The sequence below is a fragment of the Pelobates fuscus genome, chromosome 4 (genome assembly GCF_036172605.1).
Source record: "Pelobates fuscus isolate aPelFus1 chromosome 4, aPelFus1.pri, whole genome shotgun sequence".
Lineage (NCBI taxonomy): Eukaryota > Metazoa > Chordata > Amphibia > Anura > Pelobatidae > Pelobates > Pelobates fuscus.
The window spans coordinates 388,677,928-388,696,034 of record NC_086320.1 but is presented as its reverse complement, the minus strand read 5'-3'; the positions used below and the strand labels follow the sequence as shown (position 1 = coordinate 388,696,034).

At 44.2% G+C, this 18,107-nt stretch overlaps 1 protein-coding gene across 4 annotated transcripts in view; it reads left to right on the top strand.

Annotated features, from left to right (window-relative positions):
• The window catches only part of LOC134609276 (protein HEG-like), a 385,710-nt gene that overhangs the window by 317,519 nt on the left and 50,084 nt on the right, over positions 1–18,107 (top strand). For all 4 annotated transcript variants that reach the window (XM_063452931.1, XM_063452928.1, XM_063452927.1 and 1 more), the window contains one exon: positions 2,345–2,507. In XM_063452931.1, the coding sequence (XP_063309001.1) occupies positions 2,345–2,507 (163 nt within the window). The remainder of the gene's footprint in view (positions 1–2,344; positions 2,508–18,107) is intronic.

Below are 18,107 nucleotides of genomic sequence, written 5' to 3'. Positions count from 1 at the left end.
ATTAATTATCTCCAGGGCAGAGAGGAGGAAACCAAGATGCATGGTGGGAAGGTATTGTGGCTGTATGTACTAATCTGATACATGTCTGTCTGCTGTTTCAGTCTTCCATCTGGTCCCCTAGGGGAGTGTCCACCAGGTGGGAGACCTGCATAAATACAGGGGCAGGTAGCCCTGAATAAACAGACCACTGCTTGACCCTCAACACGGAGCCTTGTCTCGTTCTTGGGGGGATTCACTGTATGCTGCTGGAAGATTGATTGCTAGGAGTGTAAGCTGATGTCTGCTTTTCCTGTTCGTCTGCTAGCAGCTATTCGTGAGGTTCCAGTTGGAGTGCTACCTTATTCCCTTGTATGCAGTTCGGGAGTTTGGTGCATTCGTTTATATCCAAATTCGGGAGTTTGGGTGCTTTTACAGTAGCTGTGCCTTTTTGGGAAAAGGGGATTATCGCCTAAACGGATTTTTCCCCTTTTATGCTGAAACGGTCCGTTACAAGGGTGGAATAAAGTAGGTTGATAATGTAGATCAGGTTGGTATCAAGCAGCTTTGGAAGGTAAAGTAGATCAGTAGTGCAGATCAGGTTGGTATTCAACAGGCTGGTAACAAAGTAGGAAAGATTGTAGGAGACAGGAACAGAAGTCTTTCAAGTAGACCATCAACTTCACTGTAAAGGCCCAGTATTGAGCTGGTTGTATCCTTTTGTAGTATAAGTAACCAGCCCAGGCAGGTGAGGTATAGCGAATCAAGATCAGTCCTAGTGGTTAGGAAGGCCACTTGTGGTAGAAAACTGGAACTTGTAATTAAACAGAATAAAGGATCCTGACACGGTCACGGGAGTCTTACCCCAACACGCAGGACAGTAAAAACCCCAAAAGGTGGATCTGAAAGACATATTACGTATTAGTCTTAGAAAGGCCGGACGTATTAAAACAGCAAGAAACAAAGTCAAGGTAAGCCAAGGTCAGGAATATTGAAATACACAGAGTAATTACAAAGCCGAGGTCAGGATACCAGAAATCACAAGTCAAAATATGAAGCCGGGTCAGGATACCAGAAATCACAAGTCAAACACGCAGCCGAGGTCAGGACACCAGATATCTCAAGTCAAAATACGAAGCCGAGGTCAGGATACCAGAAATCACAAGTCAAATACAAAGCCTGATCAGGATACCAGGATCACAAGTCAAATACGAGCTGAGGTCAACAACAGGAATACTACAAGAGAGAATTATATATAGCATTAACGTGTATCAGGACAGAAACCACTATAGGGCAACGAGTAAAGGCTAGAAAAGGCCTTATATAGGTCCAGAAGAGTTCCCACGTCATCTCTGCAACCCCAAACAGCATTGAGTCTCCTAGATGACACAGTCCCTTTAAGGGCGTGACGTCATGGGCCGCGTGGCCACGTGGTGCAGGACTCAGTGCCGGTCCATACAGTGCTCAATGACAGTCCACATAGCGTTCATGCAGTGCTCAGTGCTGGTCCATACAGGGTCTATTACTCCATGCATGTCCATACCGGGTCCATTACTCCATGCTGGCACATACAGGGTCCATTACTCAATGCTTGTCCATGCAGGGTTCATTACTCAGTGCTGGTTCATACAAGGTCCATAAGTCAGTGCTGGTCTTTGGCCATACAGGGTCCATTACCCAGTGCTGGTCCATACGGGATCCATTACTCAGTGCTGGTCCTAACAGGGTCCATTACTCAGTGCTGGCCCATACAGGATCCATTACTCCTTGCTGGTCCCCTATTAGTCAGTGCTGGTCCTTGGCCATACAGGGTTTCTTACTCAATGCTGAGCCATACAGGATATTTTACTCAGTGCTGGTCCATACAGCATCCATGACTCACTGCTGGTCCATACAGGGTCCATTACTCAGTGCTGAGCTATACAGGGCTCATTACTCAGTGCTAATCCTGGTCCATACAGGGTCTATAACTCAGGGCTGGTCCATTAAGGGTCAATTATTCAGTGCTGGTCCATACAGGATCAATACAGTGCTCAGTGCTGGTCCATACAGAGTCCATTACTGAGTGCTAGTCCATACAGGATCCATGTGGAGTCCAGGTCACATGGACTTTGGGAAACCCATGTGATGGACAAACTGCTCAAGAAAAATTAGATCCAGAAACAGAGGACAGATCACAGAACTAAGGGTACCATAAACACATGTAGTGGTTATGGTGCTTAGGCTGCCTTTTTAATCAATGCATAATCTTGTCCCTCCATATATTTGTTCCCATGGAGAGAGGGTGCATAGTGTTGATCAGACCTAGGGTGGTACAAACCCTAAATACATCTCTGACTATTACTAATCCCAATCTTTTTGCCCATAGAGGGAAGAAGAAACCAGCAAAGCCCTTCATTGCTGACAGTATTATTGTACATGTTCCGAGTGACCAGCAAGTCTTCACGTTACCCAGGGCGCAGCTCTCCTGGAGGAGTAACTGGGAGTGGGAGCAGCCTCCACTGGGCCGAGAAACAGCTCACCCAGACAAGGTTAGTACTGGGGCAGTGATGGGAGTAGATTGCTTTTATTGGGGCAGAGCTGTTTTAATGGAGTAGCCCATATCCCCATTACAACCTCTATCTCCCAAGTACTGCCCCTAGTCTCATCACAACCTCTATCCCCCAAGTACTGCCACTATCCCCATCACAACCTCAATTCCCCAAGTACTGCCCCTATTCCAATCACAACCTATATCCCCCAAGTACTGCCCCTATCCCCATCACAACATCTATCCCCATGTACTGCCCCTATTCCCATCACAACCTCTATCCCCCCAGTACTGCCCCCATCCTGATCACAATATCTATCTCCCAAGTACTGCCCTATCCCAATCACAATATATATCCTTACCTCCAGTACTGCCCCTGTCCATATCACAACCTCTATCCCCTAAGTACTGCCACTATCCCCATCACAATACCTATCCCCAAAGTATTGCCCCTATTCTCATCACAACCTCTATCCCCCCAGTACTGCCCCTATCCCCATCACATCCTCTATCCCCCCAGTACTGCCCCTATCCCCATCACATCCTCTATCCCCCCAGTACTGCCCCTATCCCCATCACATCCTCTATCTCCCAAATACTGCCCATATCCCCATCATCAAAACCTCCACCCCCCCCCCACTTCTGCCACTATACCACATCTCTATAACACTTTTTTACTACTGCCCCGAACAACATCACAATCTCTATCCGCCCAGTACTGCTCATATCCCCTTCACAATCTCTATCCTCCCCCCACTACTGAACCTATTACTATCACAACCTCTATCCCCCCTCTCTTGAGCCTATCCCCCACTACTGCCTTGATCCACATCACAACCTCTATTCCCCCAGTATATTTATGGATTGCAGGATAAAACTTACCAGGAGAGGATCTTAACATGTATAGCTTGGTGGAAAGACGAGACGGGGGGGGGGGGGGGGGGGGGGGATAAGATAGAAACATTTAAATACATAAAGGGAATCAATACAGTAAAGGAAGAGACCATATTTAAAAGAAGAAAAACTACCACAACAAGAGGACATAGTCTTAAATTGAAGATTATGCTAGCGTTAGTGTACTTAGAATCTTAATTTTAGTAATGACAGGAGGCGAGTATTTTGCATTAAAATCTCTTTACTAACTCCACACAGCAGTAAAGAAAAGTGAAACATTAACCAATCAAAATGCAATAGGAAGCATAGTATTCACAGTGATGAGGCTCCTCACCCTCTTTCAAAAGCGACATCATGAATAAAGTTCCACAGAGTCCAAAGTCCAGTAACATGCACCAACGGGCAACTTTCCAAGACACAAAATTTGAACGGGTGAAGTTGCAAAGGTGTCCATCCTGAGAATGAGCTGTAAAGCCACGGATTTACACTGAAAGAGAATGTGAAATAGGTTAGGTACCGGTCTGGAAACCTAAAAGTAATGGCAATAACCCACGATTAGCTACAGGAATATCATATTATCGACTATAATGACTGATTAGCACACTCAGCGCAAGTAAAAACAAACCAAGTCTACTGACTATAAATATCCAGAGCCAGTATATACAAACAGAATCTGAAGCAAGATAGAGACAGAGATGATATCTGAGGTATATATACTTACTTGAGTCTTACCTCCCAAGGGAGAGACGGGCAGGAAAATACTCGCCTCCTGTCATTACAAAAATTAAGATTATAAATACATTAACGCTAGCATAATCTTCAAATTTACCACATGACAGGAGGCTTCCTATTTTGCATTTTTAACGCTGATGCAGGAGAGATGAGGCTGCTCCCGAGCTCGGGCGGAAGTAAAACGTCCGAAAGGTAGATTCTCGCGACCAGTCCGCGGATTGTAGGATATCCGCCAGCGAAGCTCACGCCGAGAAAGCCGAAGAAGCCGCCGCCCCGCGAACGGAGTGGGCTCCGAAGACCTCTTCCACTCCTGCCAGTGATAGAATCCATCTTATCCACCTGGCGAGGGTAGTAACCGAGACTGGCACGTGTGGTCTAACGTAAGACACCAAGAGCTGTCCCGAAGAGGAGACCCAGAGCGGAGATGTGACCTCCACATACCGACATAGGGTAGAAACCACGCAGAGCTGTGGATCAGAAGGGAAGAACGGGTAGAAGACCGACGTAGAGTCCGATTTCGTCTGACACAAGACTCGAAAGGTCCTCTGCTGAGACCAAAAGGCGTCGCTGTCGAACGCTCGGACGTCCGATACCCAGCGGAACGAGACTAGGCAGAGAAGGAGCATCATTTTAGCTGAGAGCTGTCAGAGGGAGAGTCTGCCATTGTCCGTCCAGTCCCTCAGGAATCGTAGGACAATTTCGACGTCCCATAAGCGAGAGTATTTGGGTTTTGGCGGCATCTGTAATCAAATGCCCCTCAGAAGTCTGCAGACCAAGGGGTCTTTCCCCATGGGGATCCCCATGACCGGGACGTGGGCCGCCAAAATCGCGGAGTGCACGACGTTTAGAGAGCGGTAAGAACGACCCGCGGAAAAAAGAAAGGAAAGCAAATTCAAGATGGCCGTTACAGGGGCAGTAAAGGGATCGATGTTCCGTTCACTGCACCAAGAGGACCAGGAATTCCAAGCCGATAGGTAACATCGCCTGGTTCCTGGAGCCCATGAATCCCATATGAGATCTCTAGCTGCCTGCGATAACTCGCTGGTTTGCCAGGCACCCCTGAAAGAGTCCAAGCCACCAAGATGAGACGGTCTTCCAGGATGAGAGGATGAGGGTTGCCTTTCGGGTCCGTGAGAAGGGGATCCATAGAGGACACTGCTAGGAGGTCCGGGAACCAGGGTTGGCCCCACCATAGGGGAGCGATGAGGAGCAGAGACCCACGTTGGGTCTTCAGGTACTGAATCGTCCTCGCTATCATGGCTTCCCTGGTTGGTCATGGTTGGAGGAATGCGTCCACTGCCCTGCTCTCCGGGTCCGGGAGCCAGCTGAAGTAGTTGGTTGTCTGTTTGTTGTTGCGTGATGCAAACAGATCCAGGTGAAAGGGACCTGTTCAAGAGGCGCTGGAAGATCTGTGGGTCCAGTCTCCAATCGCTGCTGTCTCACCAGTGGCGCAAGAACCAGTCCGCAGTCAGGTTCGTTTCTCCCGGAAGATATTCTGCTATGAGGGAGATTTTGCGTGGCAGGCAGAAGTCGAAGATCTTTTTCGTTATCTCTGAGAGGAGTCGGAATCGTGCACCTCCCAAGCGGTTGATGTAGCGGACCGCAGAGACGTTGTCCATCCGGAGGAGGATGCAGCAGTTCATCCTGTCTCTTGCCAGGCTGCGGATCGCGAAAGACCCCTGCCAGGAGTTCCAGACAATTTATGTGAAGGTCGAGGTCCTGGGAAGTCCAGGCGCCACCTGTCGACCTGCCTTCGCAAGTGGCGCCCCAGCCCCAGAGGCTGGCCTCCGATTCCAGGACTATGTCGGGTGTGCTCCTGAAGATGGCACGGCCATTCCATGCCTCCATGCTTTCCAACCACCATCTGAGTTCCTGTTTGACCTCCTCCGTTACCGGGATGGTTTGGTCGTAGGAAGGGTTTTGGCGAAGAAAGGAAGTCTTCAGGCATTGCATCGCCCTGTAGTGGAGCAGTCCCGGGAATATTGCCTGGATGGAAGCGGATAATAGGCCTACTATCCGCGCCAAGCTGCAGAGTGGAATGGAGTGGCAGCGAATGACCCTGCGTAGTTCTTTTCTGATAGCCGTGATCTTAGAAGCTGGCAGTCGCAGAGTGCTGGACGTGGAGTCTCCACGTCCAAGAATTGTATGGTCTGGGCTGGAGATATCGCCGACTTCTGGTAGTTCACCACAAATCCTAGGGACGTCAGGAATTGTATGGTATATCGTGTGTGTTGAGTCAGAAGCAGGTCATCCAGTTAGCCAATCCATGTGTTCTATAACAGCTGTTCTGAGTTCTCTTGCGTCCAAGCCGTTGTGAAACGCACTTCCGGATTGGTGGAACGCATGTGCGTTCCACAACGGCTAGGCGGAAGTCCATATATGGACTTGGACGCAAGAGAACTCAGAACAGCTGTTATAGAACACACGGATTGGCGGACAGGGCGTGGAATACGGCGTGAGGGACTTTTAAAAGAAGACAGAAGACATAGGACTTTTATTTATTTTTATTTATTTTTCATTTTTATTTGACACATATACAAAACATTTCCATCCACAATAGTATAAAAAAGGAACCATTATCCTCACATTGTATAGCATATAAAATTAATATATTGCCAATATTCCAAATCTTCTCTTGTGCTCAGAAATGTTATCATATAAAATTAATCCATATAACATGATAACCAAACATGCCAATATTTTAATCAACCTTTTTCTCTACAATTAAAGTGCATTATGTATAACCATACAGATCATCCTTATTTTTATTCTTACTTAGATAGCACCACAACATTGGCTAGTTGACTTCATGATCCTTCATTACTGTGATAGACATAACTCACATTACAAAAACAGACACTAACATCCATTGCATACTCTACTTGGGGAATATCAGTGGACCCTCTATTTCATTACCTTTTATTCAAAAAAAGAGAAAAAGCAAGAAAAAAGAAAGAAAAAACTCTAATTACTCTGTCCAGGGATTTGAGTATCTATACTCTCCATTTTTTTCCTCCCAAAATTACTGACATCTCTAATTTTACCTGACTGGTATCCCAATGCCTCCATAGTTAATTGATATTGGACTTGTGAGTATAATTGGACCTGTGTAAAATTCGCACTACTCTTCCAATTCCTTGCGATTATTATTTTTATCGCTGCCACGAAGTGGACATATATAAATGTTTCTTTAAATTGAAGTAATTGTAAATTTAAATGAAATAAACCATTATGATGGCCTCTAGGAATATTTCCCTCTATAAAATATACTCCAATGTTTCAAAGGCCATATACCACAGATCTTTGACCTTACTGCATTCCCACCATATATGTCCAAAAGTCCCCTCCTTTTCGTTACATCTCCAACACAATGGGGAATTGGAGGTATACATTTTAGATATTCTGGTGGGGACTAAATACCAGCGGTTCATTAATTTAAATAGTACCTCAAGAAGACTCAAACAATGAATTATTTTACTTGTTTGCATTAATACTTGATCCCATTCAGTCTTAAAGATCTGTACATTTAGTTCTTTGCTCCATTTTTGAATATTTACATTCGTAATTGGTGCTTCAATTTGAAGAAGAGCACTTCTTGCTTTTGAGGCTATTTGCGGTACTATCTTATTTTTTAATAAAGCAGTCAGATTTTCTATACCCTCTTTGGGTCGAGGTAACAAAAATTTTTAATAAAACCTCTAATTCTTAAGTAGTTATACCACTCCTTCCTAGGTAATGAAAATGATTGTGTCAAATTCTCAAATGACTTGATTTTATCTCCTGATATTATTTGGTTTATATACTTAATGCCTTTTCCTGTCCACTCCAGTTTCCCAATATTTTGTTATCTATTCCGCTGTGAATCCTCAACTTTTCCCATTCCATCAGGATTGATTTCAAACAATTATTTAAAGAACAAACTTTCTTAATTCTTTCATCCCGTTTAGTTAACCAAATCAGTTGATAAAAATTTTCCGTTTCTGACATCTCCATTTCTAAATGGTACCAGCCCTCTTCCTCAGAACTTAAAAGTTGCGTCTTATATATATGGAACATCATATTAGGTAATATTCACATTTGGAAAATTTATACCTCCATTCCTACTCTTCTGCATCAAGAGTTTTTTGTTCATTCTTGGCCTTTTTCCTTTCCATATAAAATAGTTTATATCTCGTTGCATCATAGCTAACCATTTGGGGAGTAAATACGAATTAACCAAATTAATTCTTCCCCACCAGGATAGTTCGATTTGTCTCCATCTTTTTAATGACTCATGAGTTGATCTAAATGTTTTTAAGAAATTTGTTTGCATCGTGTCTTTTAAATCATCAGTAAGTGTTATTACCAGATAAGAGTTTATTTTTATTACAATTAAAATTATATCTTTCTTTTATATGTTAACTACATTCCCTGGAGATGTTAATAGCTAAGAAGGTAGATTTAGTTACTTTTTTTTTTGTAGTTTGAAATCAGACTGTATTTATTTACCTCTTCCATCAGGGCACCAAGGGATTCGACAGCGTCGGTTAGGGTCAAAATTAAATCATCTGCATATAAATTAAGTTTACTTTCTTTATCTCTATATCTGAAACCTTTTATTCGGGAATTATTTCTTATATTAATAGCGAGGATCTCCATTGTCATAATATATAAAATGGGCGATAAGGGACTACCCTGTCTCGTTCCATTATTTAATGTAAACCCGTCTGCACATATGTTTGGGGCCACTGTTCTTGCCATTGGACCTTCATATAGCGCAATAATTGCATTAAGCATCCATCCCCGTATACCGAATTTTTCCATAGTTTTCTTTAAAAAAAAAACAACCGACCCTTTTGAAAGCTTTCTCTGCATCCACTGCCAATAGAAATAAAGGTTTTTTATTTCTTCGAGATGCGTCTATTAAATCCAACAGTCTTCTAGAATTATCTACTGGGTCTCTCCCCTGTACAAAACCAATTTGATCGTTTTATATGATGTTAACCATGAATCCCTTTAATCTATGGGCCAGAACTGATGAAAAGATCTTAACGTCTGTATTGATTAACGAAATAGGTCTATAATTTTCCACCTTTGAAGGATCTTTATTTGGTTTAAGAATCGGGAGGATATTTGCTCTCAACATTTCGGTGGGAAATTTACCTACTGACACTATTTCATTAAACATATTAGTTAAATGCAGAGCTATACGATTTTTAAAGGATTTATAAAATAAATTTGCAAAACCATCTGGACCTGGAGTCTTATCTGGTTTTAAATTACTTATTGCTTCCTCCACTTCTTGGACTGTGATAAGAGCATTTAGCTTATTTCTTTGTTCTACCGTGATATTAGGTGTATTAATTTTACTCAAATAGTCCTCCTCGTTTGTTATCGAAGGAGTTAAATTGTACAAAGCCTCATAATACTTATTAAATCTCTCTCCTATTTTTTTGGGTCCAAGTATTCACCTTCATCATCCAATATCTTTACTATTTTACTGGATGTAGGACTTTTATTGATGTATTTCATTTGATTGTACTACATGTTTTATTGTTATTGCTCCTGATGAAGTCTATTATATAGATGAAACGCGTAGAGCTGCCTGCAGTTTATGTAACTTCCATTCACCATCTTGGAGAGAGGGACACAGATCTTTGATGAACATTTTTATTTTCCACTTTTTGTAAGTGTTTCAATTAAAGCGTGTTTTTTATATTACTAAGATTTCACACTATGTCCAGTTCTGCTTTTTTCTGCATGTACCCTTGAGGAATTTCATTGCAAGATCTAAAGATACCTTGATAGGCTTGAACTACTCCTTTCTTCTGTGAGTGCAATATTTACAGCAGGGACATCTCTACTAAATGGTGTTTCCCTATGAGCGTTCTCTGCTTTTGTTTTTTCTAGGTGTATCTTGTTTTGTGCTTCCATCTTGAAATGCCTGTACATTACATATGTGTTGAGTCTCCTCAGATTTATGACGGGTCGGAAATCTCCTGATTTCTTTTTCACCAGAAATATATTGCTGAAGAAACCCCCTTCGTTGGGAGCGGATTTGATTGCTCCTTTCGTCAGGAGCTCTTGCAATTCGCCGTCAATGAGTTTGCGATCCTCCCCGAGCACTGTATAGGGTGCGGAGTGGTAGTCTGGTGTGGGAGGCCCACTAAATCAATGATGGCGGATCCATGTGTCCGCGGAGATGGTGGTCCAGTTCTGAAAAAACAGAGCGATACGACCTGCAGTATGTGGGGAAAATGGTACCGGAGTCAAAGTTCTGCTTACCTGTGGGGAAGCGTGCTCCGCCACGACCACTTGGTCCTCTGCCTCGGTAGGCTCCTCTGGTGTAGGAGAAGGGTTGTCTGAAGCCCACTTCCAGGTAGAAGGGCTGAGGTCTTTGGGAACGGGGGCCTAATGGCGAGAAGCGGCTGGCTGCACGGCCCCTATGGCGGCCAGCCCGTCTAAAAACACCCCGACTGGGGTAGCCCCTGAAGACCCGTTTCTTAAACGCTTCCCCAAACAATTTGCCCTGTGCCAGCGGTCCTCACTCCTTGGTGCCCAATTCCTCCAGCTTACCGTCAATGCGGAGCAATGCTGCTTTACGCCTCTCAGAGGAGAGGGCTATGTTGGTGTTACCAATGAAACAGAAGCACCTTTGTGCCCATTCCCTTATGTCATGAGCCCATTCTTTTTCCATGCTGGTATCAAACTGGTTAGTCCGTGCAAAAGCGTTGTCCTCCAAATACATGATGCCAGCAAGTGGGCCAATGGAGTCCAGCAATTTGTCCTGGACTCTGTTGAATCCTTTATCCACGCCTCTTCTGGGGTCACGGCCACCCCGAGACATGAAGGTAGTCATGACCTGGTCAAATTCAGGAGTCTGAGCTACGTGGTCAGGGAGCGAAAGGCGAGGGCATTCGGAGCGTAGGCGGTTGCACACTATTTTGTCCAGCGGTTTGCGGAGCCACAGATGCATAAATTTGGAGAGGTGTTCAGGGGGGGTCCAGTCTGCCGAGCGCGGATGTCTGATATTTTGAGGGTCGAAGAGGCGTTGTGCAGTGGGGTTCAGGATGGTTTCCCCCTCTTCTTGGGCAGATGCGAGGTCATCTGGTAGTTGGATGTCATCTAGGAATGTGCCTCGTAAGAAAACGGTATCGGATCCGGCGTCCAAGCCCCACTCATCATCATGCGAGTCGGAATCCGCGGCCTGGCGCTTGTCCAGCACGGCCATGGAGTGCGAGTGTTCTTCCCCCTCATCTGAGGAGTAGCAGTGTTGTGGGGCGGGGGTAGGTGGGGTCGGCTTATGGTGTTTGGCTGGAGCCTTGCCTTTGCCCGGGATAACGTTCCCCTTTTTGCCCTTCCAGTGGCGTTTGCTAGGTCGTGAGTCAGCTTGTGCCTGTGATTCTGAAGCCTCAAAATCATAGTCATGGTGTGGGGCTTTAGTGGATGACATGGTTAGATCGGCTGATGTCATTACCCTGGAAAGCGCTTTCTCCATAGATGCGGAGATGGCTTCAGTAATCATTGACTGAAAATCTGCAGGGTTCTGGGGAGTTTCCATAGTGTTTTAGGAGCAGGACCGGTATAGATCAAAATATTGTTTGGCACAGGGTGTACGTTGGGCTAGGGGTCAGTCTGTGGTGTATATGTATATATAAAATAAGAATGTAAGCACCCCAGCAGGGTGGGTATGTAAAATCCAAGTATGTGGTATAAGAATACCAGCTTCCCCAGCATGGTAGATTGGGTTTTGCACTGGGCCTCACCCAGGTATGTATATCTATAGGAAGATAGCACAAAATCCACCTTAATAGTAAAATTACAGGGCTTCAACTGATTATATACATATATAGGTGGCACAAAATTCACCTGAAAGCAGCAGTATTTAATGGGCCTCACCCAGTTATATATATATTGAGGTGGCACAAAATCCACCTGGTATCCGTAAAAGTATAGTGGTCCACCACTGTATGGGGCTGACAGCCGTTATAGCAGGTTAGATTGGCAAGAAACTAACCTGATGACCCCTGCTGGATGGAGCATTAGTGAGCCGTGTACTGTGCGGTCGGCAGCCGGAATGACACCGATCGCGGGTCTACTAAGATGGCGGCCGTAAATCTTGCGCGACGCGAGATCCAATATGGCCACCGGAGAGAGGAAAGGGGTTCCCCGCCGCGCCAGCGAGTGATTGCGGCTGAGAGGCCGCGAGGAGAGCGGTTAGGGCGGAGGGTGAGCGTTACCCTCAATAATAAAACCAACGATCCGATCTCGGGGAGAGTGAGGAAAATAAACTCAAACATAAAATAACATAATAAAATAGAATTAATATGAAGGAAAATACCAGCACACAAATACAAGTCCCTGAGGGCAGGGAGAGAAAGCAGCAAGGGAGAATCCCTGAGAGGAGACAGTACAATGTAAAAGGGGGACAGAAAGTCCTAAGAGACAGATAGCGAAAACCCTAGTATATAAACATCCATAGATAAGGAGAAATCATATAAAGTAACAAAAATCAATACAATTAAGGGAAGAGCCAAAAACTCTGACCTGTCTGCTGATGGAGCAGTAAAGAAAGAGGGGGAGGAGCCTGATATCTGTGAATATACCTCCTATTGCATTTTGATTGGTTAATGTTTCACTTTTCTTTACTGCTGTGTGGAGTTAGTAAAGAGAGTTTAAAGGACCACTATAGGCACCCAGACCACTTCAGCTTAATGAAGTGGTCTGGGTGCCTGGTCCACCTAGGATTAACCCTTTTTTATATAAACATAGCAGTTTCAGAGAAACTGCTATGTTTATATAAGGGTTAAGCCAGCCTCTAAATCCTCTGGTGGCTGTCTCACTGACAGCCGCTAGAGGCGCTTGCGTGATTCTCACTGTGAAAATCACAGTGAGAGCACGCAAGCGTCCATAGGAAAGCATTGATAATTGATAATGCTTTCCTATGAGTCCGGCTGAATGCGCGCGCAGCTCTTGCCGCGCATTCGCATTCAGCCGAAAGGGAGGATCGGAGGCGGAGAGGAGGAGGAGAGCTCCCCGCCCGGCGCTGGAATAAAGGTAAGTTTTTACCCTTTCCTCTCCCCAGAGCCGGCCGGGAGGGGGTCCCTGAGGGTGGGGGCACCCTCAGGGCACCATAGTGCCAGGAAAACAAGTATGTTTTCCTGGCACTATAGTGGTCCTTTAATGCAAAATAGGAAGCCTCCTGTCATGTGGTAAAATTAGAAGGGCAAAGGTTTAAAAATAATATCAGGAAGTATTACTTTACTGAGAGGGTAGTGGATGCATGGAATCAGGGCCGGTGCAAGGATTTTTGGGTACATAGGCGAAGATGCATTTTTCCGCCCCCCCCCCCCCCCTAAAATTAACATCTTCACCTATGTGCCTCCTAACCAGCCCCTCCCTCTTCCCCGTCCCTTAGTGTTCCTCTCCCCTCCCCCTCCTTTCCCTGTCCCTTGGTTTTTCTCTCCCCTCCCCTCTCTGTCCCTTGGTGCACCCCCCACCCTCTTAGCACACTCCCCTTAGAACACTCCCCTTCATGGTGTGCCTCCTACCTGTCTTGTAGCGTTGCGGAGCAGATCCTCTACAGGAGCTTCAGTTTTCTGTACCTGGCTGGACTGACAGGAAGTGCTCTCTCAGTGAGCACCTCCTCTCAGTCTGGCCGGGTACAGGAAACAGAAGCTCCTGTACTGCGCTCCGCTCCGCCACGCTACACTCAGTGGTGTATACACACTAACAGCCACAGACACTCAATGACAAACACACATACGTCACTGACAGACACAGACTCACTGATCTGACACACACTCATACATTGACAGACACACACGCAATCACAAACATACTCTCACTGATTTTACAGACACTCACAAGCACACACTCATACACTGACAGACACACACATTCATACAATCATTCACAGACACACACACAGACACATACACACATTCACAGACACACACATACACATACACACACACTCACAGACAAACACATACACAGACACACACTCACAGACAAACACATACACACAGTCACACATACACAGACACACACACTCACAGACAAACACATACAGACACACACTCACAGACATACACACACAAAGACAAACACATACACACACTGACAAACACATACACACACTGACAAACACATACACACACACACTGACAAACACATACACACACACACTGACAGACACATACACACACACACTGACAGACACATACACACACACTGACAGACACATACACACACACTCACAGACACATACACACACACTCACAGACAAACACATACACACACACTCACAGACAAACACACACTCACACATACACTTTCAGACACACACTCACAGACACACACTCACACATACACTTTCAGACACACACAAATTAATAATAATATCCACCCAGCTGGAGAGCTGGTGTGGATGTGTCCCTGGGGTCCAGTGGGGCTTCAGTGCGGCGGGCGGCAGCGTTCTAATGAGAGGCGGCGAGGGAGCTCTAACCTGTCTGCTCTGCTCCCTCGCGGGCTGTCCTCTGATGCCGGGAGCCGGAATATGACGTCATATTCCGGCTCCCGCAGCATCAGCACATGGCGCGCGAGGGAGCAAAGCATACAGGTTAGAGCTCCCTCGCCGCCTCTCATTAGAACGCTGCCGCCCGCCGGGGGTCCAGAAGGTGACCTGGCAGGAGGGAGCGCTTCCCTCCTGCCGGTCACCGAAATCTTGCGCCCCCAGAGCCGCTGCGCCCTAAGGCGGCCGCCTGTGCCGCCTTATGGACGCGCCGGCCCTGCATGGAATAGCCTTCCAGCTGAAGTGGTAAAACGTTAACACAGTAAAGGAGTTTAAGCATGCGTGGGATAGGCATAAGGCTATCCTAACTATAATATAAGGCCAGAGACTAATGAAAGTATTTAGAAAATTGGGCAGACTAGATGGGCCGAATGGTTCTTATCTGCTGTCACATTCTGTATTCCCCCCACGACAGCCCCTAGGTACCTTATTACAGCTCTTATTCCTCAAGTACTGCCCCTGTGGCAAAGATGCCTCTGCCACGAGCTCCTAGAGGAGCCTGCTGACTAGCCTCCTGCCCAAGGACTGTGGGTCATGTAAAAGACGTTGTTTGTGGGATTTCCTGTATGATTTGGGAACCAAACAAACTCCTGAACTAAGGACCACTTGGATGCTTGTAAAGCCCTACTGACACCTTTTAAAGGGACACTATAGTCGCCAGAACAACTCCAGCTTATTGAATTTGTTCTGGTGAGTAGAATCATTCCCTTCAGGCTTTTTGCTGTAAACACTGTCTTTTCAGAGAAAATGCAGTGTTTACATTACAGCCTAGTGATAACTTCACTGGCCACTCCTCAGATGGCTGTTAGAGATCCTTCCTGGGTCATGGCTGCCTAAAATGCATCCAAACATTCAGTATCTCCTCCCTCTGCATGCAGACACTGAACTTTCCTCATAGAGATTCATTGATTCAATTAATTTCTATGAGGAGATGCTGATTGGCCAGGGCTGTGTTTGAATCATGCTGGCTCTGTCCCTGATCTGCCTCTTTGTCAGTCTCAGCCAATCCTATGCAGAAGCATTGTGATTGGATCACACTACCACTTCTGATGATGTCAGCAGACTGCTTGTTTTTCTGAGGCAAACAGCATGCAGAGTTACAGCTTCAAGCTTGAATACAGTAAGATTTTACTATTTTTAGGGAGGCATGAGGGGCCCAGGGGGGTTAAATGAAGGTTTTAACACTATAGGGTCAGGAATACATGTTTGTGTTCACCTTGTATATACCAAAGCCAGTTAATGAGTTACGACAGGCATTTCGTGATGATACACTTTTCTTTTGCCCTCTTTATTACAGGCCTACTGCATTGTCGGTTCGGGCACACCACAACCGAATGGTGTTATTAACCAAGTTCTGTTTTATACGATTCATGTGTTATGCTACTACCACGACAATATTGCCCTGACCACAAATATATATATATACATACAGTGGGACCTCGGTTTACAAACGCCTCGGTTAACATAATTTTCAGTTTACAAATGAAAATCCATTGAAAATAATGTCTCGGTTTACAATTTTTTTCCGCAATACAAAGCAAGTTTCCCCAGGATGCATTGCACCTGGGAGGTTTATAGCGCCGCCCCCTGCATGCTGGAGCCTGTGGGTAGCACGTGGCGTCGAGGGTGGGGGTGTTGGAGCGGCTTTTGCATCGAGTTTTGGAGCCATTCTGGAAATTGTTTGCAGTTGTTTTGGGACTTTTTGGTGCATTTCTCAAGCTGTGGAAAGTTAGGGAGCTGAGCATTGTGGGTTGGTTTCCATGCCAGCACATTTTGGCTTTTTTCTGACCTCTAGAACGGACTAATTGGTTTTCAATGCATTCCTATGGGAAACGGCTTTCAGTTTACGAATTTTCCGCAATAAGAAACGTCCCGGAGAACGCATTAAATTCGTAAACCGAGGTCCCACTATGTATATATATATATATATATATATATATATATATATATATATATATATCTTCTATATAACGTCATGCTAAGTGGTTTTTTTTATTAATACACTTAGAGTAAAATTACACACATATATATATATAATAAAAAAATTATAATGGTTAAATATATATGTAATTTCATTTTAACTGTATTTTGATATTAATATATATATATATCAATTTACACTTAGAATGAAATGTTACATATATATATATATAAAATTAAATAAAAATAATACAAAATATACATATGTCCATATACATAATTACATAAATAATTTCATAAATATACACATAGACTTCTAATATATAAATATGTATATATATTTAAATTCTACATGCATATTTATGTAATATTTTTACATAATTAAGTATTTTATTGATTTCAATTTGCCTGATAACCCAGGCCGAAAGTCTATAGAATTTAATTTGCTAGCACTGTGCTTAACCCTGTAACTTTACATGACACCATAAAACCTGTACCTGGGGGGTTCTGTTTTTACTCGGGAGACTTCGCTGAATACAAATATTAGTCTTTCAAAACAGTAAAACATATCACACCGATCATATTGTCAGTGAAAGTGAAGTTTTTTGCATTTTTCACACACAAATGGAACTTTCACTGAGGATATCATTGTTGTGATACATTTTACTGTTTTGAAACACTAATATTTGTGTTCAGCGAAGTCTCCCAAGTATAACAGTACCCCCCATGTACAGGTTTTATAGTGTTTTTGAATGTTACAGGGTCAAATATAAGGAAATTTTTTCACATTAAAATTTGCCAGATTGGTTATGTTGCCTTTGAGAGCATATTGTAGCCCACTGACCAAAATTAGCGTTCATAATGTTTTTTTCATTTTTAACACACAAATAAATATAAATGCTTACTTTCGCTAGTGTTTGTGACTATGTGGCAACTAAAAAAGACTGGACACATGCCATATTGAATACCCTGGAGTTTTTTACATTTCAAAAATATATAGTTTGATTGGGGTAAAGTACATTGGCTGGCTTCAAACATGTCCCAAATAGGACATGGATGCATGATGACCAGCTGTGAAAATTCCAAGTTGATAAACTGGAATGCGCAGCCTCTAAATAAAGTATTTTAGCCCCCAGAGAACCCGAAACACCTGTACTGGGTGGTATCCCTGTACTCAGGAGATGTTGCTGAATACATATTGGGGTGCTCTTTGGTAGTAACCCTAATAGTTCTCAATACATGTATTCTTAAAGTGTGTCAAAAAAATCACCAATTATTATTGTTTTTTTAATTTGGCCTAGATTGGTGGTAAAATGGCTGCATGAAAAGAGTCTAAATACCCCAAGTTTAATACCTTAGGTTGTCTTCTTTTAAAAAAATATATACATGTGAAGGGTTATTCAGGGATTCCTGACAGATATCAGTGTTACAATGTAACTTGTGTTAATGTTGAAAAAAAATGGTTTGGAAATAGCAAAGTGCTACTTGTACTTATAGCCC